The 27,884-nt window shown below is 39.5% G+C and overlaps 1 protein-coding gene across 4 annotated transcripts; it reads left to right on the plus strand.

The window, feature by feature from the left end:
- The first annotated feature begins 52 nt into the window (after nucleotides 1–52).
- On the plus strand, nucleotides 53–27,884 carry Slc16a4 (solute carrier family 16, member 4). Of its 4 annotated transcripts, none has more exons than XM_039102076.2 (9): nucleotides 53–5,903; nucleotides 7,011–7,128; nucleotides 12,642–12,774; nucleotides 13,624–13,767; nucleotides 13,896–14,057; nucleotides 16,166–16,684; nucleotides 18,899–19,110; nucleotides 20,017–20,110; nucleotides 27,210–27,884. In XM_039102076.2, the coding sequence occupies exons 2-9, from the start codon at nucleotides 7,042–7,044 to the stop codon at nucleotides 27,359–27,361; spliced, it is 1,503 nt and encodes a 500-aa protein (XP_038958004.1). In that variant the 5' UTR covers nucleotides 53–5,903; nucleotides 7,011–7,041; the 3' UTR covers nucleotides 27,362–27,884. The 4 variants fall into 4 exon arrangements, with proteins under 4 accessions (XP_038958004.1, XP_063137726.1, XP_008759611.1 ...); XM_063281656.1 differs by having other exon boundaries at nucleotides 7,014–7,128; nucleotides 27,052–27,420; NM_001013913.1 differs by having other exon boundaries at nucleotides 5,755–5,903; nucleotides 7,014–7,128; nucleotides 27,210–27,635.

Raw genomic sequence — 27,884 nt, forward strand, 5'->3', positions numbered from 1 at the left:
TAAAAGTTCTCTATCCCACACTACTTGCTTCTCTTTCAGTGTCTTAAAATGTCTGTGTTCTTATGCAAGGGCACATGGACCAAACATTTCCCTCAACCTGAGTGACATGGGTAATATTGTAGAGTCCTTAATAAGACAAGAAACTATTTCTCATTATAAAATACAGTAGGTGCTCCTGGTTTTGTATGTAACTAAAGCCTAGGGGTTAGCATAGTCACCATCTGAACTCTTAACTGAGGGGATGCCTACATCCTTTGTTTGGTTATTTGTTTGTTTGGTTGGTTGGTTTTTCCAAGACAGGGCTTCTCTGAGTAGCCCTCACTGTCCTGAAATTTGGTAGACCAGCTTAGCCTGAAACTCAGAGATCTGCCTGCCTCTGCCTCCCAAGTGCTGGGATGAAAGATGTCTGCCACCACTGCCTGGCAGGGAGGGACTACATTTTAAACATCACCCAGAGCATATCAGAAATAGGCATGTTGGACAATTTTTTTTTTAACCATTTGAGAGTAAAAATAATCTTCAGCCTTCAGTGATTCTCAACAGAGTACTGCACAAGAAGGTGAAAAGGAATTTGTGTGTGTGTTACATTGCTCCATGTAAGCTGTGTGTGAATTCAGCTTATATGTGTTAGGACCAGAAGACAGCTGTGGGAGTTTATTCTCCTACCATGGGTCCTGGGGACCCAGCTCAGGTTGTTAAGCAGAAACTTTTACCCACTGAACCATCCTGCCAGTCCTAGTTTGTCTATTTGTTTAAATAGCGTCTACTGCTCTTTGGCAATTTAATACTTCCCTATATAAAATAAATTCTAGAACATTAGAGTAAGGTGCTGTTTACAGAATAAGGATTTTGAGTAAGATGCTTGAAGGTCTTAAGCTGGTTCTTAAGTAGAAGGGTAGTCTATAATGTTTAGGTATTCAATATATATGTTTTATCTGCACCACTGTCAAACCCATTCTGAGCATGACCTTTGTCTTACATCCGAAGCTCTGCTGACTAGGGGCCAAGTATTCAAGCTTCTGAGCCTGTCAGGACATTCTCTGTCAAACCCCCACACTGGAGACAGATCATTTTCTTTTTTTTTTTTTTTTTTTTTTTTTTTTTGGTTCTTTTTTTTTCGGAGCTGGGGACCGAACCCAGGGCCCTGCGCTTCCTAGGCAAGCGCTCTACCACTGAGCTAAATCCCCAACCCCAACAGATCATTTTCTAGTCTGTACAGAACTAAGGCTGAAGTGTGGTTGCACAGGGTTTTCCCCTGATTTGATGTATTAATTTGATTAGACTATGAGAGGCCAAGATACTTGAGTTAAGCCATTTCTGAATGTTTCTGGCAAAGGCCACTTGAATCAATATGTTTGTGAGCTTCCTGTAACCCACTGAGTCCCTGAGTAAGCTAAAGACCTGTTCTTTCTCCCTATTGTTTGATTCTTTGACCTAGGGTACTGTTCCTCCATTCCTAGACTGACTGAAACTTACACCTCAGTTTTGGTGGCCTCATTTGGAATAGAACCTGACCATTGACTCCCAGGACTGCAGTTTGCTCATTGCAGATGTTGGTCTTCTTAGTGTCTATAATTATACAAACCAGTTACTTAGAGTAAAATTTACTGTCGCCACTTCTTCTGCCAACTGTTTCTGGCTCTGAAGAACATTATTTCTTGGGGAAAGCCAGGCAAATTCCTCAGTATACTGGATGTTTTATGTCAACTTGACACAAGTTGAGGTCATGAGAGGAGGGAACCTCAATTAAGAAAATGCTTCCACCTGGGGAGACTGCCTCTTGTGGCCAGGCAAGAACGCCAGGGGATCAAGAGGGACACCAGTCCACCTACAAATCTTTCTACTCAAAACCTATCCTGTGTATAAGAAATGCAGGGATTGGGGTTGGAGCAGAGACTGAGAGACAGCCGGCCAATAACCAGCCCAACTTGAGACCCATCTCATGGACAAGCACTTGACACTATTAATGATACTCTGTATGCTTGCAGACAGGAGTCTAGCATGGCTGTCTTCTGAGAGGCTCCACCCACCAGCTGACTCAAACAGAAGCAAACACCCACAGCCAAACAGTGAATGGAGTTTGGGGACTCTTATGGAAGAATAGGAAGGATCACAGCCCCTAAGGGGATAGGAACTCCATAGGAAGATCAACAGAGTCAACTAACCTGGACCCTTGGGGCTCTCAGAGTCTGAACCATCAACCAGAGAATACCCGTGGGCTGGACCCAGGCCTCCCCACACACACGTAGCAGATGTGCAGCTTGTTCTTCACAGTGTTAGCTCCCTAAGGACTGGAGCACGGGCTATCCCAAAAGCTGTTGCCAATATGTGAGCTATGTTCTTCCTGCTGGGCTGCCTTGTCTTCCTCAGGAGAGGAAGCTCCTAGCCTCACAGAGAATTGAAGTGCCATGGTGGAAAGAAAGGAAGGTAGGCAGGAGGACCACCCAATCAGAGGAGAGGGGATGGAGTTAGGATTGTGTGTGTGAGAGGGGGATGTAAAGTGAATAAGTTAAAAAGAGAGAGAAGAGAAAAGGAAGGAAGGAAAAGAAAATGCTTTCATAAGATATGGCTGTAGGCAGGCCTTTAAGGGCATTTTCTTGCTTAGTGATTGACAGGGGAGGGTCTAGTTCATTGTGGGTGGTGTCACCCCTGAGGTGGTACTGGGTTCTATAAGAAAGCAGGCTGAGGGTTGGGGATTTAGCTCAGTGGTAGAGCGCTTGCCTAGGAAGCACAAGGCACTGGGTTCGGTCCCCAGCTCCGAAAAAAAGAACCAAAAAAAAAAAAAGAAAGCAAACTGAGCAAGCCAGTAAGCAGCACCCTCCATGGTTTCTGCATCAGCTCCTGCCTCCAAGTTCCTGTCCTGTTTGAGTTCCTGTTCTGACTTCCTTCAAAGATGAATAGATATGGAAGTGTAAGTCAAATAAACCCTTTCCTCCCCAGCTTGCTTTTTTGTCATAGTGTTTCCCTAACTAAGATACTTAGGTCTGATGATCCACTAGGACTCAAAAGATTCAGCATTTCCCTGTAATCATGTTTATTATAGTAAAAGGAGGATTGACAAAGAGAAATGGTGTTTCAGACAAACGAAAAAAGAAACAGGGCACGAAGTTCCAAGAACTCTCCTTTAGTCAAGTCACATAGAATGCACTTAATTTTTCCAGCACTGAGTTGTAACATTTATGAAATATCTTCATCTGGAAAAGTCATTATACACTCAGTGCCCAGAGGAGGCTGATCACATGAGCATTTTCTACTAGCAAGTGTCAAACTTGCAGGTTCCCAGAAGGGAGTGTTTAGCATAAGTCAGATTGTTTGCTCCCTATAGGAACAGTGATGGCAGAGATTCCCCCGAAGGCTAAGTTCACAAATGCCAGCTCAGGCCAATTCTGTAACCTGACTTTTGTTATGGTATGTTATGTTTTATTTATTTATTGGAGGGGGGTTTAGGGGTTGGAACAGGGTTTCTCTGCATATACTTAACTGTCCTGGAGCTCCCTTTGTAGACCAGGCTGGCCTTGAATGCAGAGATCTGCCTGTCTTTGCCTCCTGAGTGCTGGATCAATGGCCTGTGCCCCTGTGCCCCTGTGCCCCTGTGCCCCTGTGCCCCTGTGCCCCTGTGCCCCTGTGCCCAGCTTTGTGAGTCAACCTTTTGTTTGTTTTTTGAGACAGGCTTTTTCTGTGTATCCCTGGCTGTTCTGGAACTCACTCTGTAGGCCAGGGTGGCCTCGAACTCAAAAGTCCACCTCCCTATCTCTGCTTCCTGTGTGCTGCCTGGCTCTGAATCAAGTTTTTATACCTAAGGACTGAACAGGACAAGGAAAGCTGGGTGACTTTCTTAACCCAGTAGAGTTGTGCTAAACTCTGAGTCCCAGGGCTGAAAAGTATTCATACGTTATCAGATAGCGGAACAATGGTAGTAAGAAATTATGGTAAATTCTTACCAAATAGCTTTAGGGCCAAGAGTTAAGAGGTTATTGGCTGAGATATTCATATGTTTAAAGACTCTGTAAACACGACATTGAGTCAGTGGGTATGAGTGCTGATATATTAACTAATATCCCAGATAGCTTAATAATTCTTTCCTCTAGTTAACAAGAGTGATTCGCAATTTTTTCCTTTTTGGAGGGAGAGGGTGGGAGTGAGGGCAGGGTCTGACTTTAACCCTGATTTGCTCAAACTCAAAGCACTCTTCCTTACTTCAGCAATTGGTGTGCTGAGATTATAAGTGTGAGCTACCATAAACAGCAGTAAGAAGTATTATTAATCTTAAACAATTTTGCAAAAATAGTATTAGCAACATTTTATAGCGTTGGAAACAAATCGGAAGAGGTTAACTTACTCAGAATTTTCAGACTTAAAATGCAAAGCTGAGATTCTATCCAAACCAGCATTACTCACTAGCCCTTGACAGTTTCTATATAAAAGGTTTGATGAAAGGGCTCATCTCTGAGGACTCCAACATCCTCTTAGCCTGCCTACACATTCCTCTCCATCTCAAACCCTGCCTCAGGGCTCCGGGAGGAGCTATCATATCAAGCTCAATTCATCTCTTCTAACTAAATCATAGGTTTGCTTTAAAAGAGTAGCAATCCTGCCACCAAAGACCTTGAAAACAGTTCCATGGATGGTCACTAAAAACATTTTCTGGTGTGTATAATTATCACAAAGCTCTCTGAAAAGCATGCCTCTTCCTCTGGGTTTTGCCTTCTGCTGAACGTTTATTTGGTCTTTCCCACCAACACTACATATCTGCACCATCCATCCATGATTGTATTCACTAAGCAGTCTCCCTAACTAAGCCATCCTTCTTTAAGAATTTTAATAAAGGTTGGGGATTTAGCTCAGTGGTAGAGCGCTTGCCTAGCTAGCGCAAGGCCCTGGGTTCGGTCCCCAGCTCCGAAAAAGAAAAAAGAAAAAAAAATGTTAAAGATTTTAATTAAAAAAAAATTAGAGATGGGCTTTAAGAGGATGAAAAGTCCTGTGTTTAAAAAACAGAACAAGAGGGCAGATTTCCAGATCAAACAAAGAAATCATACTTTGGTTTAAAATACACTCTGGTTTAAAATCTGGAATGTTGGTATTGGGAGATCAAAGGCACTTTTTTGTTGACTTTTTTTTAATGTGGAAGGTGGAGCAAAGAAAGGAAATTGGATTGGAATGTTGAATTATTCAGGTAATTTTCTAGGACTCAGCCTTAATCATTTCCAAAATTCAGTAAAAAAAGAATCATTAAAATTACTCTAAGTATATATCTTCAAGGGAAGTTAAAGTAATTGGGTTCAAAAAAGTAATTAAAATGGGGCCTGAAACCCCAAATTAGTAACCATACTATTTAGTCAGTGAGCACAAAAGAGCACAGAACAAGCTGTGGGTTTGCGACTGTGGACTAAACCCAAGTACACAGGTTAAGCATCACGGAGCAGTATCTCCAGCCCCAGTGGTGGTTGAATAAAAAGCTCCCCCACCTCTGGAACAGTTTTGTTTCTCTTACAAAGCAGTCTTGAGACTCCCTGAGGAACTTTGGACAAGTGTTTCAAAAATCTGGAGTCCAATACGCCCCCCTCCCCACCCCCACCCCAGACATGAGATGTCACCGGGAGGATTTTCTCAGTTTACTCCAGTGGCTTTTGGCCTGAGGTTTAAAAGAAAAAATCTACCTTGTGGGCTGGCTGGAAGGCTGGCCTGAGCTGCTCTCAAGTTACAGCCTTTCCTCCTCCCTCAGGAAGTAAAGTCCACTGGCAGGAGCGCCTAAACCTCCGTGCTGCCCTGCTTGACTGCAATGCCTGGTTGTTTTCACCAAGTAGCGGAATGAAAAAGAGTAGAAAAAGAGTAACGCTTTAGGAAAAATAACTTAATTTTTCCTCCAACATTTTCTTGTCTTCAGAGGACTCATTTGCTTAAAGGTAAGGTGAAGTGGAGTTGGGTGTTGGGTTGGTCTTCTCAGGGGCCTGGACTGACTAGAATCTTTCTATCCAGCCTAATTAATCATCTAAGAAACATCACATATCTCACACACACACACACACACACACAACACACTACACACACACCACACACACACACACACACACACACACACACACCACACAACTGGCATATTTCTAATCTTCTAACAGACATTACTTTTTTTAGACACTACACACACACATATGGACTACACACACACACACACACACACACACACACACCAGCCAGCCAGCCAGCCAGCTTTCACAATAGAGAATGAGAATAGCGTCCATTCCTCAGGACACAGACATTTTTTTCATTCTTTCTCAATATGTAGGTATTTATTTACTCACTCCCTATTTGAAGGTCGCACACTGTGACATTCTAATCTTGAATGCTTAACATCTTCTCCTAAGGCGGAGACTAGTCTCCTGCAGATTCTAAGTCCACCATCACAATCAAAATATTTAACCTCTCTATTTAGTACCCTCTATTTCAAATCACTCATATTTCCTAAATGGGTTTCCCAATTTATTTTCCTGATCTAGTATCCTGTTAAGAGATAAGTCACTTTGTTGGGGTATCTAATTCCTTAAAATACCTAAACCCCATATAAAAGGGCTGTCCAAACCCAAGAGCCCCCTCCCAGTTTACTTTTCTTTAGAGTTAAGGGTTACAGGACTGGACTGGTAACACATGGCTTCCTCCAAAATGGGCTTATAGCTGATGGTGACCCTGACACAAGTAGAGTGGTCATTCCCATCAGGGACATGAGATTACTAACATCAGGCAGATTTCACACAGAACTAAGGAGGAACAAAAAAGTAAAATCAAAGAACAATTGGTTTTATACAATGGAGAAAAATAAAATGTACTAGTTTAACATGCACACCTATAATCAAAGCCTTCAGCAAGTGAAGGAAGGACAGCCATGAGTTCTAGGCCAGGTCAAGCTACACAGCAAGACCACATCTTAAGACCAACCAAAGAAACCAATAGAAACAATCCCCTTAAGTTTGCATCACTTTCTTGACTACTGGATCAACTGTTCTGGTCTGTCCCAGCAGTCTCTGTTCGTGACATAAAGGAAGTCTCATGAAGAAGAGGGAAGAAAAGCCCTCCCCTTACACCAAACCCCTGGATGGAGGATGGGGATGGATGGTTGTGCTTCATTTTTTCCTGGTAAGTGTTTCTTTCCCCTTTCCAACTACTGAACTGCCTGAAGAAAAGCTCAAAGCAGCTTAACAAGATCACTGAAGAAATCATGAGATTTGAGTAGACAGAAAACCACAAACTTCCCCAAATTGCTAAGATCAGAGTCCATCTTGACTGAACCCAGAAGATGAGCTGTTCCCCTTGAGAGAAAAAAGCATTCTAACCTAGTCCTCTCCTGCCTGCCTATCATCTCTTAATCCGCTCAGGCATGATTGGCAGCTCTACTTTGGCAGCATGGCAACTGGGATTTGGGGATATTGTAGTTTTGACTGTGTAAGAGCTAGCACAGGGCATTCCTAGAAAGTACTCCGCTCTGACAGGTGTGAGAGTATGCTTATAATTCCAGCACTGCGTGGGGTGTGGGGGGTGCTGAGTCAAGACGATTGCTGTGAGTCTGAGACCAGCCAGTTATACATGGCAAGACTTTATCTCAAAACGAAGTGCCCACCCACTCAGCATAACATGAACACAATGTTTCATGCTACTCATGCTGTTTTTGTCTGCTTGAGGCAAACCTAGATGTATCTGGAAAGAGGGACTGTCAACTGAGAAACTGCTTACATTGGACTAGCCTGTGGCAAATCTGTGAAGACATTTTCTGGATTAATGATCAAGTTGGAGGGCTGGGGAGATGGCTCAGCGGTTAAGAGCACGAGAGGTCCTGAGTTCAATTCCCAACAACCACATGGTGGCTCACAACCATCTGTAATGGAATCTGATGCCCTCTTCTGGTGTGTCTGAAGACAGCTACAGTGTACTTATATATAATAAATAAATCTTTAAAAAAAATGATCAATTTGGAGAGCCAGCTCACTGCCACACCTAGACAGGTGATCCTGTGTTGTTTAGAAAAACCAAACTGAACAATCAAGGGAAAACAAGCCAGTAAGCAGTATTCCTCCATAGCTTCTGCTTCAGACCTCGCCCTGACTTCGTGATGTTCTGTAACCTGTAAACTGAAATAATCCCTTTCCTTCCCAAGTATTTTATCATAGCAATAGAAAACCAAACAGAGAAGTCCCCTTCATTAATAGGGGTTGAGGATATTTCAGCCTGCTGCCCACACTCCCCGCCATAACTTAAACTCGAATTAAACTCTGTATCTGACATGTATTGTAAGGAAAGACTTCTTGCCCTTGCCTCCTAGCCACTGTTGGGGTTGCTATGCAAAAAAAGTGGTGATGTGCATTATCAACATGTCTGTTCTAGAACACCGGTGGATCCCCTCACTGTTGTGCTGCAAATAACCCTGTGTATAGTGGCACCAGCCCTATAATTCTTTAAGCACCCCTAGATCATTCTATTAACTATGAGACACACTGACAAAGACATTTTCTTCTTCACACTTGATTTACAGTAAGCAGTGCACACGATAGGAGCACAAGTCCAGATGAGTGACAGGCAGTATGAAATTGAAGGGGGAGGGAAACATAATGCATTACACCTCCCTAATGATAGGAAAGAGGGAGCGAGGGTAGATAGAGGTCCTAAGCTAGACCTGTGCATTATAAAACTTAACAAATAAAGTACCATTTGTTAAATTCTGGCTTCATTACTGGAGAACAGAATTTCTTCTCCCCTTCCATAGAAATATCAATAATGGGGAAACTAAAGATGCTTAAGCATGAAAGCCCTGCCTGGGTGGATCTGTCAAACAGTGTACACTGATGGCGTGGAAGTCTGGTTCTCCCACCCTTTTCTGCATTATTCTCAATGGATAACAAGTTATTTGATTAGTCACTGCTAATTAAAAGTACCCAATAGTTAGGTTACTAATGTTATTTGAGTCACATGATGATGGTTACTGAAGCACGAAAACGTTAGCAATGAGCTCAGCTAGCTCACTGCTCATAGAGGTAATAATCATCTGTACAGAGCAATGCATTCATTTCCATGTAACTACAAGAGTGCTCTTCTGTAAGATTTAAGCTCCCAAAAAGCAAAACTATTCTCAGTATGCTTTGTGAGCTCCTCCACCAAAGCAGGTCACACTGTAACTCACCATACATTATATATAACTGTTTCTGGGTTTAGTCTGTATCTTAGGGTTTTACCACTGTGAACAGACATCATGACCAAGGCCACTCTTGTAAGGACAACATTTAATTGGGACTGGCTTACAGGTTCATAGGTTGAGTCCAGTATCATCAAGGTGGTAGCATGGCTGTGTCTAGGCAAGCATGGTGCAGGAGGAGCTGAGAGTTTTACATTTTCATCTGAAGGCTGCTAGGATGAAGGTCTTAAAAGTCCACGCTCACAATGACACATTTCCTTCAACAAGGCCATACCTCCTAATAGTGCCACTCCCTGGAGCAAGAATATTCAAATTATCACAGTATATCTTACCTAACTGTCCAGTGACAGTAGGGAACCACATTCATATTGCTCCTCAGTGTGTGTTCACTATTGTATGCCTACTCTGAATATCCAGCCCGAAACACAGTAGCCACGCATTAAAGACCTGCTTTGGCGGGGCTGGAGCAGGGAACAAACTCATAGACACATTTATAAGTAGCCAATGAGATGGATGAAGCCAGGGGTGGAGGGAGGCTACTGAAAACATGTTAACAGCCACGTGTGATGGTACAGTTGCAGGTCATACTCCTGTACTTGCAGCAACTGGGAGGGGGTGGCAGATGAGGCTACACAGTGAAATAATCTCAGAAAAATAACAGATAAAGACCATTGGTTGTTGGACTGGAGAGATGGCTCAGCAGTTAAGGGCACCGACTGCTCTTCCAGAGGTCCTGAGTTTAATTCCCAGCAACCACATGGTGGCTCACAACCAATTGTAATGGGATCTGATGCCCTCTTCTGGTGTGTCTGAAGACAGTGACCTAATATAAATAAAATAAATCTTTTAAAAAAAAAGACAATTGGTTGTTCTGAAGTTATGTAGTTTTAATGAGGCAAGTTAATTGGTAAAGTATTTCAGATGAAACCTGGACACAGGGTGTTTATTGGACAAACTACAATAAAGGCAAGAAAACAGGCCCAAAATTTAACACAGTAGTCAGAAGTAACTGAAAATACAGATCTGTGTATTTTGGGAGAACAGACCACTAAGGTTTGGAGAGGAATCTGACAGCAGGGAACATCAGAGTCCAGAGTTGTTAGTTTAAGTACTTTGGTAAGTTTTAAATGCCAGTCACTAGAATTAGGAGGAGGAGGAAGAAAAACTCTGAACAGTTTGACTGGCTTAATCTTGGACTGGCTTAATCTTGGACAGAGTCTAAAGGAATCTTCTTAGAACCAAAAACATGCTTGCTATAGTCTTTGTGCACCTGAAGTATGCTACCTGTGTGTCCAATATACAGAATTTAACTTTAAGGCAAAAGGGAAAAAACCTCCAGAGAAAAGGGGCACAAGACAAACTCATGGGGGAGATCAAAGTGGGGAAGAATGGAATCATCCACAGAGGAAACAAAAGCAGAGAACTAGGCAGATTGCTAGAAATTATCAGGAAAAATGATGTATGGACACTGCTGAGGTCACATGACAGAAATGGCAACAATCTGACTTAGCAACAAGGAAGTCTTTGAGAATCTTGGTCAGAACACTTAGATTCTCAGTGGAATAATTCAGTAAGAGGAAGTAGACACAGTAGACTTTGAAGAAACTTATCTATGAAGGTCAGGATAAGCTAGGATAACCTTACAGAAGGATTAGAAAGAAAAGAGAGCTATTATTTTTTTTAAATATTTATTTTTTTATTTATATGAGTACACTGTAGCTGTCTTCAGACTCACCAGAAGAGGGCATCAGATCCCATTACAAATAGTTGTGAGTCACCATGTGGTTGCTGGGAATTGAACTCAGGACCTCTGGAAGAGCAGTCAGTGTTCTTAACCACTAAGCCATCTCTCCAGCCCAAAAGAGCTATTATTAAATAGAACTAACCCTAACAGGCACTCTAATTTCAAAATGAGTCGAGCGTACACACAGACACTAGGGGCGGCGGGGGAGGAAGGAAGAAGAAACTTCCAACAGCCAAGGCTACACAGAAAACCTATGTTTTGAAAAATAAAAAAAATTGAAAAACAAAACAACAAAACACTAAAACTAAATACTTTTAAGTTGGAAGTCAGGGATTGGACCATTCCTAGGTTTTTGATTGATTTGGAGGTGAGGCAATTACAATGTCTGATGAAGATGAAGCAGGACTGAGTCCTACCAAACTTAATGCAAGGCATGGGATCAAGACAAGTCATTGTCTGCTTGGTTAACTAAGGGAAAGTATAGATATTGGTAAAGATCTTTAGCATCTTTTTAAAGTCTAAATAGAAATTAATTAGAAAATTAAAAGAAAGAGAGCTAGCTGGGTAGACGGTAGAGCTCTGCCTTTGCTTTCCTGATACTCAGTGAATAGCCAACACAGCCTGTTACTGAGCAGGCCACACCCATTTCACAGCTGTCATAGCCAGACATCAAGAAGAGAACAAAGAAAAGTTCTGATTGGAGACCAATAACCAGCCAAATTCAAAAGATTAAGAACAGAGATAAACAGAAGTAAAATGGTAGCATATGTCTTTAATCCCAGTACTTGGGAGGCAGAAACAGGAAGATCTCTGTGACTTCAAGGCCAGCCTTGGTCTACAGTGAGTTCCAGGACTACATAGAGTGGCTGTGTCTATAAAAAAAAAAAAAAAAAAAGCAATCACCAATCAACACACATAGCTCACACATACAGGACAACCCCTCACATTAGTGGTCCTTGTTCACTACTAGGTACACTGTATTTTGAACTGAAATAGGTCTAATACATTTGATAGTTATATTTGATAGTACAGTTTGATATTTTTTAAATTAATATTATATTGTGGGTGCCAGGAACTGAAACTGGGTGCTCTGGAAGTACAACAGGTGCTTATAACTGCTAAGCCATCTTCGCAGCCCCAAGTTTTGTTCTGTATTTGCTTTCAAGTGAGAATGAGAAAAATGCTTAGGACTCTCTTAACTTTGGAAGCATCCTAGGCAGTTACCAATTCTTGGTCTCTTGCCTCCAAATAAGAAATACCACTATTCTGAAATAAGACTAGAAATGATGATTAAAGTGGGGGTGGGGGTGGTCACAATTCTTTACAATTAGGAATTGAGGAATAGTTGTATACAAACAGAAATGTTTTCCCCCCAAAAGGCACCTGTAATAAATAACTGCCAGAGGTAGTATATTTAAAACACAGTAGTGGTGAGTCAAGTCAGCCTAGGGTCTAAGTCTCTGGGCCTGTACCATTGTCAGCAACTTTTTTCTTAAACTTCAACTCTCAATTATAAAACAATATGACATATCCTTTTCATAAGCTTGAAATGGGAACTAAATGAGATATTTTCATGAATATGTCCTGCCACTTTAAAGAGGAATCAACTGCTTCTCCTATCCCTATTATATAACCAGAAAGCACCCATAAGATAAATCGGTAAGTACTGAGACGCTGGAGTTCTAGCCCACTTTGCATCTAACAAGGGCTTTATGCTTTTAGGTGAATGTGTTTGTGATGGGAATGACCAAGACATTTGCAATTTTCTTTGTGGTTTTTCAAGAAGAGTTTGAAGGCACTTCAGAGCAAATTGGTTGGATTGGATCTATTATGTCATCACTCCGTTTTTCTGCAGGTATGAAGCTGGCAATAAGCTTGTCGTCTATGGAGAATGACCACAAAGGTCCATGACAACACTGTCATTCCTTTAAGGCTGAACTAATGTTAAAGTTCATCTGTTAATATGTACTAATATCAATATGATATAATGAGACGTCAGAATTTAAGTTCTATTTAACTTGGTAATTAAGTGGGAAAAACTAAGGTTAAGAAGGTATTAAAGACAGGTATTTGTGGTTTAAGCCATTAATCCCAGCACTCAGGAGGCAGAGGCAGGTGGATCTCTGAGTGGGAGAGCAAGTTCTAGGACAGCCAAGGCTACACAGAAAAGACAGGGAAAGGAAAAAGGAATTAAGAATCCAAGTATTTGGGCTGAAGAGATGTCTCAGAGGTTAAGAGCACTGACTGGTGTGTCTGAAGAGAGCAACAGTGGAAAAAGAAAAAGAATCCAAGTATTTAATTAATGATTGAAAATTTTCATGCCTTGTGGTTATTTGAGTTATGTCTGGTAAGGCTTTAAACTCAGTGAGCCAAGACTTCAACCTGAAAGTGAAATCATTCAGCTCTAATTATGTGATCATAGTCAAAACAAATATTAAATCGATTTCTCCTTTTAGTTCTAGTTGGTGTTGTAATATGGAGATTAGTGATTCAAATAGTGGTAGAGCGCTTGCCAAGCGCAAGGCCCTGGGTTCAGTCCCCAGCTCCGAAAAAAAGAAAAAAAAAACCCACATGGTTTTATTTAAATTTTGAGTATACGGTATCTTAAACCAATTGTTTCCCCCCAATCAATCACATAACACACAGGTTCTAAGGGATGCCTGAGAATATTAACTTAGCAGCACTTTCCCTTTCTTTTCTCAAGGTCCCCTGGCTGCTATTATTTGTGACATATTTGGAGAAAAAACTACCTCCATTCTTGGGACTTTCCTTGTTTCTGGTGGCTATCTCATCAGCAGCTGGGCCACAGGCATTCCCTTTCTTTGTGTGACCATGGGACTGCTACCTGGTGAGTTCACTACTAACAGTCCCTAAAGGATCTAACAGGAAACCTTCCTACTTCCCATAGACCCTAACTATATTATCTGATCTACAACATTTCAATAATATGATCTAATTTCTAACTTCTGTTTTTAGGTTTGGGGTCTGCTTTCTTGTACCAAGTAGCTGCTGTGGTAATTACCAAATATTTCAAAAAACGATTGGGTCTTTCTACAGCAATTGCCCGTTCAGGGATGGGACTGACATTTTTGTTGGCACCCTTTACAAAACTCCTGATAGATCTTTATGACTGGACAGGTGAGTCCATCTAAATTTTTAAACTTTCAACATTAAAAATGTAATATTTAGCCCTCCCTTTGAATACTAGAAGTGTAGGTTTAATAAATTTCTTCTCGTGGATCCAAGGTCACTATGAGACTCTGGCAGGCCCAGAACTTGCTTTGTAGACCAGGCTGGCCTCAAAACTTGTGGCAATGCTGAGATTACAGGCCATCATGCACTACACCAAGATGAGAGGGAAAATAAACATGGTACTTAATGGAAGCACATCCCTTTCCTTAGGGAACACAAGGGAGAAATCTTCCTTAACTTTTGCTGGCCCACTCAGAATTCTCTTCAGAATTCCATGCATGAGGTGCAACTAGAAACACTGTGCAGGAATAACAGCCTTAGAAAAACAATGTTTTCTTTTTCCTCCACTCTTTCGCTAAAGCATCATCCTTCTAAGAAAACAAAAAACAAAACTCTGCACTTAAAAACAAATCTAAGAGATTAAACGGAGTATTTGTAAAAAGATTATGCTCCTACTGGACAGTCTTTATATATATTATCAACTAGGAATTTTCATAAAGTCATTTCATAATTTTCTACCTGAAGTATTCTAGTGAAATGTACTTGTTTATTTCTACCTTTATAGTAATTTTGACTACTTTCCTATGTACAGCACTATTCAGTAGTCATACAGTAAATGGGAACCTCCAGCTGATATGCCTCTAGGAAAGCTTATGCACGCTTGTTCTCTTCAGAAACACTAAGTCATGGCTTTGTTCAGGGCACCATGAAACTAACCAAGTACTCATCGTCAAAGGCAATACTAGCATGTCTAGCATGTCTTCAAGGGAAAAAAAAGTCTAAAAGACTTTCCTAACATGTTTTCCCCATGATTCCTGTGAGCTAATTCTATTATTTCCTACACCAAAATCCAGTCACTAAGATTTATTTAAAATACCCATTTTAAATTAAATTTGTGCCATTCAGATTACCAACCCACCTTCCCATCCCCTCCTGCTTTTTTAGCAAAAACAGCTTCTTTCCAATTTCCTGTTTTTTCAATATCTAAAGTATTACTTCTTTTTGCAGCATGTATATTGTTAATAGATTTACGTGCCTTCAGTTAAAATTTGGGAGGCAAGGAAGGACGGCTCAGTTAAAGGCATTTTGTTCTTCCAGATGACTAGAATCCCATTCTCAGCGTTTACATCAGACATTTCACAACTGCCTGCAATTCCAGCTCAAGGGGATCTGATTCTCTTTTGCCTTCAGTGCCCCTCCCCCAACACACATACAAATAAAATGTTTAAGTAGCATGGGAGGTAAAGTAGTATTTTCAAGAATTATTGGTCTATGGAGGTTGGCCTTTTCCGAGCCTATGAATAGACAGACAGTAGCATGAACTGAAAGGTTGTTCTTTAAAAACAACAAACCTAGAGCATCCTGTACTTAGCTAGTCAGAGTTGACCAGGATGGGCTTGAAGTGGGGTTCATTTGCCTCCTAATGTTCAGATGCCCTAGAGGATGTTGGCACCCCCAGCCTCAACAGTACTTTTCTTGTTCCTTTTTCCTCCTTCATGACCTCTGTCCTCCCATTCCCAAAGCCTGGATGGGGAGTTCAGTGAAGACTTAGAAATTCTGTTCAGCTTCAGATCCATTCCCATTCTATCCTGTTATCATGGTAATAAGGATGACGAGGATCTAGGGCTGCTGGACCCCTGTGTTTCCTTACAAACTTGAACTGAATACAGAACTGATGGGTCATTGTTCACTAAACCTCAAAGGAAGTACTAGTGGCTACAGACCCACTTCAGGGGCTGCTCAGATGAAGATGACTGTGCTCTGCCTCTTGGAGCTGGCCATCTTGTTGAACAAAGCTTTGAAGTGTAGGAGCAAATGTCAGTTTGAAGATGACAATCTTGAGCTGGGGCAGAGTGATGGATGGCCTAGTATGCACTAAGTCCTGGATTCAATCCTCAGCATGAACTTCAGTGTGTGTCTGTGACCCCAGTACTTATAAATTAAATTTTCTATTTACTTGTAGTGCTGTAGATGGAACCCAGGGTCTCAGGAGAATACTGAATGCACCTGACAAGTCCTACCTTTCTTATGTTCTCAATTTCTCTCCCACTTAGGTGCTCTTATATTATTTGGAGCTATTGCATTGAATCTGGTGCCTTCCAGCATGCTCCTAAGACCTGTCCACATCCAATCAGACAGCAATTCTGATATTAAAAACAAAGGTAGCATTTTGTCTGCAACTGGACCAGAGTTATCACACAAGACAGAAACACCAAACCGCAATAAGGCACAAGAGTCTCTCATCAAAGACAGTGCTGTGAAGAAATCTGGACAACCTACTACAACTTTAACTGTCTTAGAAAATCAAATTGAAGAGATTAGCACTAGGCCTCATAGGAACAGGCCGTTACTTATGAGCAATGACAAAACTTACAAGAAAAAGTTTGTTTCATGGAACTGCAAAGAAAAACTTCTAGATATTTCTCTCTTTAGAAATCCTTTCTTCTACATATTTACCTGGTCTTTTCTCCTGAGTCAACTAGCATATTTCATTCCTACCTTTCATCTGGTAGCCAGAGCAAAAACACTTGGAATCGACATAATGGATGCCTCCTACCTTGTGTCTGTAGCTGGTAAGAAAAACCTATTTCAACCCTACCTACCTACAAGGAAAAATGAACTTAGCTTGATAAGTTTATTAAATTTTATTTTAAAACAGAAGGAAAGAGGGGAGAAAGCAAGAGAGTGTGAGTGAACTATGGAATGGCTAGGAAGAGCACGTTTTCTGAGGTTAAACAGTGTGCATTTTCTTATGCAGATTTAGCAACTGCTATCTTTCAGATTCTAGTGGACCCTAACTCGCCTTACTCACTTTCAGGTGTCTAACAAAGTAGTTATCAATTGTTCATTGGGAAGAAACGTTAATTTCAAATGCTGGTGCTTGCTAAGTGTCAACAGCTAATCTGGGAAGAAAAAATTCTCAGCTAGAAAACATAGTAACTTGAAGGATTTTAAAGCTTGATTTCCCAGGCCAGCTCTTGCTCTGAATTCTCTTCTCTTCTCTCCCTCCCTCCCTCCCTTCCCCCCCCCCCCCCTCTGTCTCTCTGTCTCTCTCTCGGCTATGTGACCTTGGGCAAGCATTCTCCTCCATGCCAGGATTTCCTTTTCCCATCTATAAGATAGGTATAACACACTGCTTTTCCTCCCAGTTGTCACTATTATGAATGTAATGTAAATGTAATTTACTGTAGCACCAGGCTAGCATAATATTCTCCTGGTATTTGATGCTAAGCAATTTTCCTGTTGAAATAATTTAAGAGACAAATATGACTGTTGAGTTAATCACTAACCCATAAGCTCATGTTTAAAATAGAATATAGGCTTAAAACACAAAACTATTCTACGTAATCACAAAATGTTGGGAGATAAAATACTTAAGTTGTAGATTCTCTCAATTGACAAAGCAGGGAATCAGAAACAAAGAATGAAACTGGATGTTTTGCTCTAATTGAACAATTCTCAGCATTCGACTTACCTTTTCTTCTACAGATTTCTTGGGGAAAACAACTCACTAAGCACTTACAAAGCTGGAGACACCTAGTTTTAAATGTTCTCACTGAAGAGATGCTTTAGTCAAAAACTGCTGTTACACAAGAGCACTTTCAGTTAACCTTTGTCTTTTACTGTCTGAGAGAATCCATTTGGATCAAACTAAAGCCATACGATTAGGCCAAATAGCATAATAGTCTCAATGTACATACTAGGAAACTACTGGAAAAATACACAGTAGCATCACTTTTTAGGTGCAATTTATGTTTGAACCCCTAAAATTCAAATCAACTGGAGAGGCTACTGTGTTGTTTTGTTTGTTTTTGTTTTTGCTTTAATGCAGGGCCTTACGTATGCAAAGGAAGCACTGGACTGCTAAGCATTCTATCCCCAGCAATATTCATGCTAATTTTTTTCTTTTGTGAGACACAGTCTCACCATGTAGCTCAATCTATCTTAGAACTTAACCATGCAGACCAGGGTGGCGTGGAATTCACAAGCAATCTACCTCTGCCTCTAACTGCTGGGATTAAAGGCATTCACACCACACCAGGCTTCATATTCTTGATGAAGACTATTTTTGGTATTTTTAACTGATATGTCTTAGAATAGGGTAAACAAACAAAAAAAAGTGCTTCTTAAACTTTACTCATACCACCTATGTCCCAAATAACATATTTAAATGAATTATGAATTTTCAAATTAACTTTAACAACCATTGGAGATCTTAAATTCCAAGCTTCATTAAAAAAAAAAATACAAAAGGGCTGGAGAGATGGCTCAGTGGTTAAGAGCACCCGACTGCTCTTCCAGAGGTCCTGAGTTCAATTCCCAGCAACCACATGGTGGCTCACAACCATCTGTAAAGAGATCCGATGCCCTCTTCTGGTGTATCTGAAGACAGCTACAGTGTACTTATATATAATAAATGAATAAATCTTAAAAAAATACAAAATTTTAATTTTTCTGATTTTACCATATGACTCCTCAGGACACTGAAGTTTCATATCACTTGTAGGATCTTTGGAGAGACTATAAGACCTCTTCAGATCATGGTCTTATCAAACAGGGATTCCACATACAATTAGAAAATGCGCATGACAACTTAACGGCTTCATGTTCAGCTGGAGGCAGCATTCTGATATTTTATTAGATATTTAGAGGAGAAAAGTAAGGTACATTTTCCCACATGTATTCTGGCCTCAGGATGGCGTCCTATTACTTGGGCAAAGATGCACTTACACACTCTCTTACCAAAGGGTTTAAGACACTGTCTGCCTTTGTATTCACTGTTCCAGGTATCACTGAGACAGTCAGTCAGCTCATTTCTGGATGGATTGCAGATCAGAATTGGATCAAGAAGTATCAATACCACAAGGCTTACCTCATCCTGTGTGGTGTTACTAACCTGCTTGCTCCTTTAGCCACCACATTCCCACTCCTTATGGCCTATACCATCTTTTTTGCCATTTTTGCTGGTGGCTACCTGGCACTAATACTGCCAGTATTGGTGAGTAGACTCATTCATTAGTAATAAGTGACTTAGTCCAAGTATCAGTAACAGCCTTCCCAAGAATTCAAATTTTGTATTAACTTTTATGATTAGAAATTATACAGGACTTCAGAAATCCTGCAGCTAGTTATATCCTGTCATGATTCACCTAACCATGTGAGGAATAGAAGCTAAAAGGACTAGCCACACAGGAAAAGGAGGAACACAAAGACCAGCAAAATTCCAACTATCCTTGTGTTTACTCCTATCAGCTCCAGGGGTCTCTAGCTCTTGCTAGAACACAAGTATCTAAGTCTGCTAACAAGAACTGTGTCTGTGTACTGCCTTGAGACCTGTGTACTTTAAGGACATTGTTTGAACAAGTTCTCAATTTTTACCTCAAACTGGCTTAAACCCTGAACTCAAATGGAACTAAAATGGTTTTTAAGTTATGTAGGATAGTGTATGAGGCTTAGGCAAAATCCCTGGTTCTCAAAGCTGAAATCAGCTCCTGTGTTACCAGATCTCATTTAAACCCATGGTTGGTAGTTGGCCATGGCTGGATTTAATATTACCTTAAGCTCAGATTGCAAAATACTATTTCCTACTTGAGAAGGAAGATAATTAAGGTTTGGGAGGTAAAAACACTCGAACCACATAAAAGGTTAACCTATCAAGACTAAACACCAATGTTCCCCCACTGATAAACTGAAAACACTTGTGTTGCCTAGCCAATCCTAGTTTCCTAGTTGACATCTATTCCCTTTCCTAATACTGGGGATGAAAAGCCAAATCATCCCAGGAGTCAAACTATTCAGTCTGAGGGTTTCCTTTTTAAATGGTATTTGCTACTCCCTTTGTAAACTAAGACACAGGAGAAGTTCATCCTTAAAATGGCTAACACTAAATTCTCATTCCCTATAGGTTGACCTATCTAAGAATTCTAGAGTACACAGGTTTTTGGGATATGCCAGTTTCTTTGCTGGGATGGCTGTTCTTTCTGGACCACCAATAGCAGGTAACAACTAAGCCACACCATGAGCAAATTTCAATGAAGAATATAGAAATCTACATCAATGGCTAAGGTTTAAATGCTGTACTTGATTTCACCATGTTTGCTCTACCCTGATCACCAAATCAGGAAAATCTGATAGTTAATTCTGTAAATGTGTTGTATTTTACTGAAAATAACCAGTTTCCTAAGTGATATTTTCTGTTTGCTGATTTAAAAATTTGACTTACCTGCATAGAAAAAACTATTCATTGGTAAAAGGCTTATATGGTAGATTCTCACAAGACTCAAGGTCTCATCTATTGATCTTACTGACTGCTACGGTGTTTCCATTGTCCACACACAACAGGGAACTCACCTTAAAATTACCTTTGCTATTTTTAAATGATTTGTTTTGTTTTTAAAACAAGGTCTCATTTCCCCAAGTCGGCCTCAAACTCCCTATTCACCCAAGGAACCTTAAGAACTTTCTGATCCTTTTGTTCCTTCCTGGGATTACAACTGTGAAATCAATTACCTGGTGTATGCAGTGGTGGGGAGGCAAATCAAGCTCAGGGCACTCATGCTAGACAAATCATCTGCCAACTGAGCCCATCCTCACTTTTGCTACGTTCAGACCATAGTTGAAAGCAGTGGTTCTACCCTATCATTTAAAAAACAAACAAAAAAATATGTATAGTGACATTAAGTTTGTACTCTTATTTGTTTTTGAGGCAGGATCTCATGTAACCTACGCTGGCCTTAAACTCACTACCCTAGAAGATGCTGGCTTTGAACTCTTAATCCTCTTGTGTCTGTCTCCCAAGTGCTGGAACTACAGGCATGTGCCACCATTCTTGGCTTCTATTTCCTTCCCTATTTTTTTTAATGAAAAAGAATAGACTACAACACAGAATCATTTTATTGTGATACTTTTATTTCATGCATACACCTAATGCATTATAAAATATATTTGTTTTTAGTTAAGTCAGAAAAAATGTTTATAGTTTTTTTTCTTATCCAAAGTCTAGAATACTTAGAACTATATGTAAGGATAAATGGAACTCCTTTAGCCACTAATCCTAAGAATTTCACTTGGGCAGTCATAAATTTTCTAAGTACTAACAAGTCAAAGGTGGTGGTTAGGCCACAGGTAAAGGCTCCCATCGATTTCTAGTCAGTGAGTTTGTTGCTCACAGTATCCCAAGTAAGACTACGATCAGACACAACTAAGACATCTCCCTGAGAGTGGTTATGTGGCTAAGCATCTTGTTAAAGGGAGAGGTTTCAGGAGGCTTTTATTTCTCTAAGTCATTCCTCTATGAAATGATAAAGAGAACTTTATAAAGACCATTAGGTCTCTTCCCAAGTTCCGACTTCAGCAGCAACTACCAGAGAAATACTGTAAATGTTGGCTTTCAAATTAACTCAGTTCTTCGGACTGGAGCTGTAGCTCAGTGGTGGACCACTTGCCTCACACACATGAGGCCCTAGGTTCAATTCCTAGAACTTAAAAACCTAAACTAAAAAAGAGGAAACTTGATTATTGAGAGGTATGGGAAAGTCACATAGTGACTGTTTTCCCTTTAAATCTAAACGTCTAATGGTAATCTTCAAAGATGTGAGAGACTCTCATTGTTACTTACCCATATCTATTAACAAATGAAAAGCTGGAATTCCTATAAAAGAATATAGGCATATTTAAGTAGGAATCTGGCAAACAGTAAATCCTCAGTCAAAATGTTTGTTTAAAATGGTACCAATGAGTAAATAAACAATATACTTCTCTTTCCTGTATGGGAATGAAAAAGAAAAGAAAAGTTAGTTCTTTTTTTTTTTTTTTCTTTTTTTTCCAGAGCTGGGGACCGAACCCAGGGCCTTGCGCTTGCTAGGCAAGCGCTCTACCACTGAGCTAAATCCCCAACCCCCGAAAAGTTAGTTCTTTACAATATTTTAATAATCCAGGAAAGAAAAAAAGCATAGGAAAACCATAGAGATCATGTATTTTTTTTAAAACATGCACAATTAAAAATCTATAAATAGAGCACATGGGCAATATTAATTACTTATATACTTTTATCATCATGAATATGACAAGAAATATAGCAGCAACAAAATTCCTTAAGAATTCAAAGGACAAGAAGCCAAAAGGCTACCCTCCCCACATGTACTTCTCCACAGAACACTCCCTTGGCCCCTTCCAACTAGATTCTTTCTATCCTTTTCTATAACTAATACAAATCCAATTGCAATTAATATGGCTCAAATCAGACCCAGTTTCTGGTTGAGGATGGTTACCAGACTAAGAGTGGGTTAAATGTCACACAGCACATTCAAACCTGCTAGTTTTTGCTGGTAGATAACATCCAGAATTATACCTTAGTACCAAGATTTTAACTTTGAAAGGTTGTGGGGATATAATAATTAATTTGAAACCCTGTCATATTTCTAGCATCTGCCTCCTTTAACATCCAATATTGAACATCTGATGAAATAGATAGAACCCTAACTCATCTATTTCCTTAACTTGAAATGTGTGTGGAACAGTTCAAATGTTGAACTCAAGTTATTTCATAAAACTAACCTGTTTTGGACAAACTCAAAGAAAACTTTAAAAACTTAAAAAAATTTTTTTCGGTTTTCTAAGACAAGGTCTCATTGTATAGTGCAGGATTCCTAGAACTTGCAATGTAGTACAGGGTGATCCTAAACATAGAATTCTCCTACCTTTTTTTTTTTTTGGAGACAAGATCTCAATTCTCCCAGGCTGGCCTCGAACTTCCTATATATAGCCATATACTTCCATTTCCAGAGTGCTGGGATTACAGGCATGCATTATTGTACCTGAGGCTGGGCTCGAACCCAGGACTTTATACGTGCTAGGCAGGCACTCTACCAACTGAGCCACACCCCCAGCTCTCCTACTTTTTTAAGTGCTAAGATTATGGGCATGGGTCACCATGCCCTGCTTCAGAAAAATTTCTCTCTCTCTCTTTTTTAAAGATTTATTTATGTATTATCTATATGTACACTGTAGCTGTATTCAGACATACCAGAAGAGGGTGTCAGATCCCATCATAGATGGTTGTAAGCCACCATATGGTTGCTGGGACTTGGAACTCAGGACCTCTGGACGAGCAGTCAGTATTCTTAACTGCTGAGCCATCTCTCCAGCCCCAGAAAAATTTCTAATCCCTAAACAAATATAAGTTGGTTGTGTTCCAGAAGAGGCTAAAGTCCCTAAAGAAATTCTCCATAGATATCTAAATATTCATACACACATTCACACACACACACACACACACACACACACACCCATTCTCACGTAACATATTTCAACCTTGTATGTCAAAGATCACAAACCCATCCAAGGAGGTTTCTGTCTCTTTAACAGGAATGCTGTTAAAGCTGTTATGAACTGTCAGGCCATTCCTAGTCCCACTCTATCTTCAGTTCAAACACAATACTGAACAAAACTTCTAGCTGATCCTTGCTCCACCATTTACCAAATTAACCTCAAAAGTTTTATCAGTTATGCTGACTGATAGAATTTCTTAGAATAAAATATGGCTCAATCTCTGGTCTGTTAATAGTTCCATTGTGGAGACTGGAATGAGTGGAAGACTACTGAGAAGGCAGAGCAAAGTTCTCTGTCTGTACAAATAAAAGGGAAAACATTAACACTGAAGAATATGTAAACTGTTCATTATCAGGTGGTTAATTTGCCTCAAACCATGCCACCCACCCAGCTTCACTCTGACTCAGCATCCCTAAGATTGATGAACATCTATGAAAACATCAAAAATACATTTCGAATACCTCTATTGTGGCTTAAAAGGAAGAAATTATCATTCTGCTGTTGGAAAGGCCAAGACTAGAGTGTCCAAATGCTAATCCTCTAATAAAACAGCAGAGCCAATGCTTAAGTGCGCCTACTAAATCTTACTGCAAATTTCTATTTTGGGGCCTTTAATGAGATCTTATCTTAAAAAGGCCCCAAGATTTTAATTTGCTAAAGCATATTTCCCAGTATTTATTCATATAATGGCATATACAGAACATTTAAATGGTTTACAACACAACCAAGGTAAGAGATAAAACTGCTATACCCAACCAGTGGCCCTGAGAGACAAAAAGATCAGGATCTTACCAGGCATGGTAGTATATACCTTTAATTCCAGTATTTGAAAAGCAGAGCTGATAGATCTCTGTGAGTCTGAGGCCACCCATGCTGGTCTAGACAGCTAGTTCTGGGCCACCAACTGGGTTTGTCTGATGAGACACACATCTCAAAATAAAGAAATAAAATCACTGTGTCCATACACCTTGGAAGTTTGCCACTGTGCCTCTTACCCAACAGAGGAAGTTCTCATTAATCTGGCCATTTTCAGAATTTTCAATCTCATAATTGAAGTTTGATGGAGCTTTGGGATTAAGGACTTCCTGGATATATTTTAAATTCTAACATGATGATAAATGGAAACACAACAGCAGGCCTAATAACAGAAGCCTTCTCTTCTTTTTTTTTACATTTATTTCTTTACTTTGTGAGAACAGCCTATGGAGTCAGTTCTCTTCTTCCATCACGAGTCCCAGGGATAGAATTCAGGTGGCCAGGTTTTGCAGGAAGAACCTACCTGTGAAGCCATCTTATCAGCACCCTAAAAGGACTCTTAGCTCAACATTCTGAAACACATGGTAATGAGTACTGCTGAGCATATTAAATTCCCTTCCCCACGACTTCACTCATAAAATCACATAGAAAGTTTGTTGGTTGACTATCTTTAAATCCAAAATAATAAATCTTTGGGGTAGTGATATGATGTCATAATGGCAAAATTTCCTACCATAAGTGATTCATGCACAAAAATATTAAAATATTATATAAAATTATCTTTAGGAAGATAGAGAGATGATGGCTCAGCAGTTAGGAGCATTTGACCCTTTCAGAAGGTCCAGATCCAGTTCCTAGAATCCATACAGCAGTTCATAACTGAAACTCCAGTTCCACAAAATCCAATGCCCTCTTCTGATCTGAGGGTACAAAGCATGTACATGGTGCACACACATATACATACATATGTACATAACATACATTTTACACACAGAGACACACATGCAAAATATACAAACATAAAAAGACGAGTACATTTTTAAAAATTAGCTTTAGGCTGTGTATATAAAGTATACAAAATATAAATAAATTTTCTGTTCAGACTTGGGTCCCATTCCTACCGTATTAGCATGTGTTAAAAACAAAATACTTAAAATACTAGGTATCTTGGATAACCCTTCTTATCCCTTAATAATCAAAGATTTAGATTTAAGTGGCCCCCAGGTAAGGCAAAAATTCAAGCTTGATTGGTATTAAAACTTGGAGTAGTGAACCTTTGTCTACCATTAAAAATTAAAGATTATATATTTGACTCTGGATCTCAATTAGAATTTTAAAGATGTTGGCATTTCAAATAACACGTATAAAAAGAGGTAAAACATTCAAAGCAAATTATCTCATCCAACTTGAAATATGCCAAGTGATTCCCTTTTCTGATAAAAATACTAAATATTTTAAGTCTTATGTTTCAGATACAACATTCTTTTTTAAAGGTGTATGCAAAAGGAAAGGGTATAATGATTTGCTCTTGAACCAACTGCTGTCTGTGCATCCTTCTACTAGCACTATCTACATCACTATCAAGAACCCTAGTCTTTTCCTATCATGCTAACATTTGATAACCATCAGAAATTCACCGGACATGCACACATACACAGAAGAGGAGGTGCTGCTGCTCCACCTCCCCTCCTTTCTAGAAAATCCCACAACTCAGATTAGTCACCTGTTTCTTAGGAGGTTATAGGTCATTCATGTCCACAGAATACAAAGACTCATCCTAGCTGACCTCATTCTACTCCCTCAACTAGCCCCTAAGAAACTTAATTTAGAGGTCACTAATCAAATAAAGAATCAGTAAACAAATTACTTAAAAGTTAGCTGAATTTAAAGATCTATAAAGCATGCCAATTCATGTATTACATTAAATTAGAGAACATAAAACTACCACAAAAGGAGCCAGAGTTTAGCTTAGTAGTAAAGCACAGGCTTAGTTAGCTTGTCTATAAATGAAGCCCTGGGTTCAATACACAGAACCAACTAATATAAACTCCACACCCCAGAAGTCAGAGCTAAATAAGAGAATAAGAAAAGGCAACAAACAATCACACTAAATGGGATTTGGGGGTGGGGAAAAAAAACCCAGAAAACAAAAAACAACAAAAAACATAGCCAACAAAAAACCCCGTAAGCACAGTATTTCCTCCCCTCTCTTCACCAGAATATCATCTGCAGTCCCAGAACCATACAAGCATACGTCACATCACTATCTTTGTAACACTAAGATGTTTCCAGAGTATAGACTTCTATATGAACTGTTAAATGTTGATTTCCTCCTATCACACAGTGAAAGTCATTTCTAAGATGTCTGACTTAGGTTCTGGTATGTGTCATTGACCAAAAGATTTCAAGGCTTCTCCCATTCTATTTTAAAGAGCATCCAGTTAGGAATGTAGCCCAGAGGCAGACTTTCAGGAAGAACTCATTTGCTTTTAAACTTAACATATTTATCAAGCAGTTCTTTCTCTTGTGATCACAGTCCCTACCCCAATCTTCTTCCCTTTATAGAATTTACCAAACATATAATTTAAATGATTAATATCTATTTTCTACTAAACTATAAACTATGAGGGCGGGAACCATGTTTATCTAAGCTCAGTAAAGGAAAGAAGGTTCAGTTTTTTTTTTTTGAAACAAAACAACTTTTTTATGATTACTTTCCTTTTAAGAAGGAACAGTACCATGTAAGAATCACCATAAAATGAAGTGCTGTGTCCCTAATTTTCTCCAATCTCTACCCTAAGACATATTTTAGAGACCACAATGATTTTTTTTTTAAAATATTGTTTCTATTCAGATGAAAACGATCCAGTTTCAAGTAACACAGTGAGAAGCTCTAGTCCAGTGGCTCACAATACAGACTAAGAACAGGAGGCACCTTCCTTCAAAGTCGAAGATTTGCTTGACAGTTACAAAAGGGTCGCTTCATTAACAGAAATCGTTCCTACCTTGCAGGCTGGATATACGATTATACACAGACATACGTGGGCTCTTTCTATTTCTCTGGCACCTGCTATATCCTCTCTTCAGTTTCCCTTTTTTTTGTACCACTGGCTGAAAGATGGAAACTCAAGCAGTCTGACCTTCTAAGGACTACAATCAAGTAAGAGCCTAACAAAAAAAATCTAAATAAGCTACTGTAAGTAAAAGCTTAGAAGAAAAAAAACTTTGTTAAGAAAGTAAACCATATAATTTTTAAGATTCCTTCCTACTTTATTAGCACTGCCAGGAATGTCCAATTGGTGGAAGGAGTAATAAATGAGTAACAACTTAAACTGTTAGTATTTAATCAAATAAGCTAAAAATTGAATCCATTGAAGCAGCTACTTTACTATTAAATGACCAAAGGAATATTCTACAATAAATCAATCCAATTTTTCATTTGTGCTATGGTAATTCTGTCATTAAAATATGCAACAATTGTAGACTACTTTTCTTTTATTTAAATATAGTAATTGGTTAACCAGAACTCTGGAATCTGAATAAAGCCTTACTTAGTGACAAGAAGGATAATACCCTCTCCAAAACATTTATTGTTGTTTATTTATTATAAGTACTTTATTTTATTACTTTGTCTCTTAAATTTCTATAATGTACTACTATCTAATAAAAATAAAATTGCTAAAATAA

The sequence above is a fragment of the Rattus norvegicus genome, chromosome 2 (assembly GCF_036323735.1).
Source record: "Rattus norvegicus strain BN/NHsdMcwi chromosome 2, GRCr8, whole genome shotgun sequence".
NCBI lineage: Eukaryota > Metazoa > Chordata > Mammalia > Rodentia > Muridae > Rattus > Rattus norvegicus.

Bases quoted from the DNA above. Each gene is read 5' to 3' on its own strand.
- Slc16a4 (XM_039102076.2), top strand. From the start codon at position 7,042: ATGAAGAAGAGGGAAGAAAAGCCCTCCCCTTACACCAAACCCCTGGAT. The intron at 12,775-13,623 runs GTATGAAGCTGG...TCTTTTCTCAAG, and splicing joins ATCACTCCGTTTTTCTGCAG to GTCCCCTGGCTGCTATTATT. The intron at 20,111-27,209 runs GTAACAACTAAG...CCTACCTTGCAG, and splicing joins TTCTGGACCACCAATAGCAG to GCTGGATATACGATTATACA.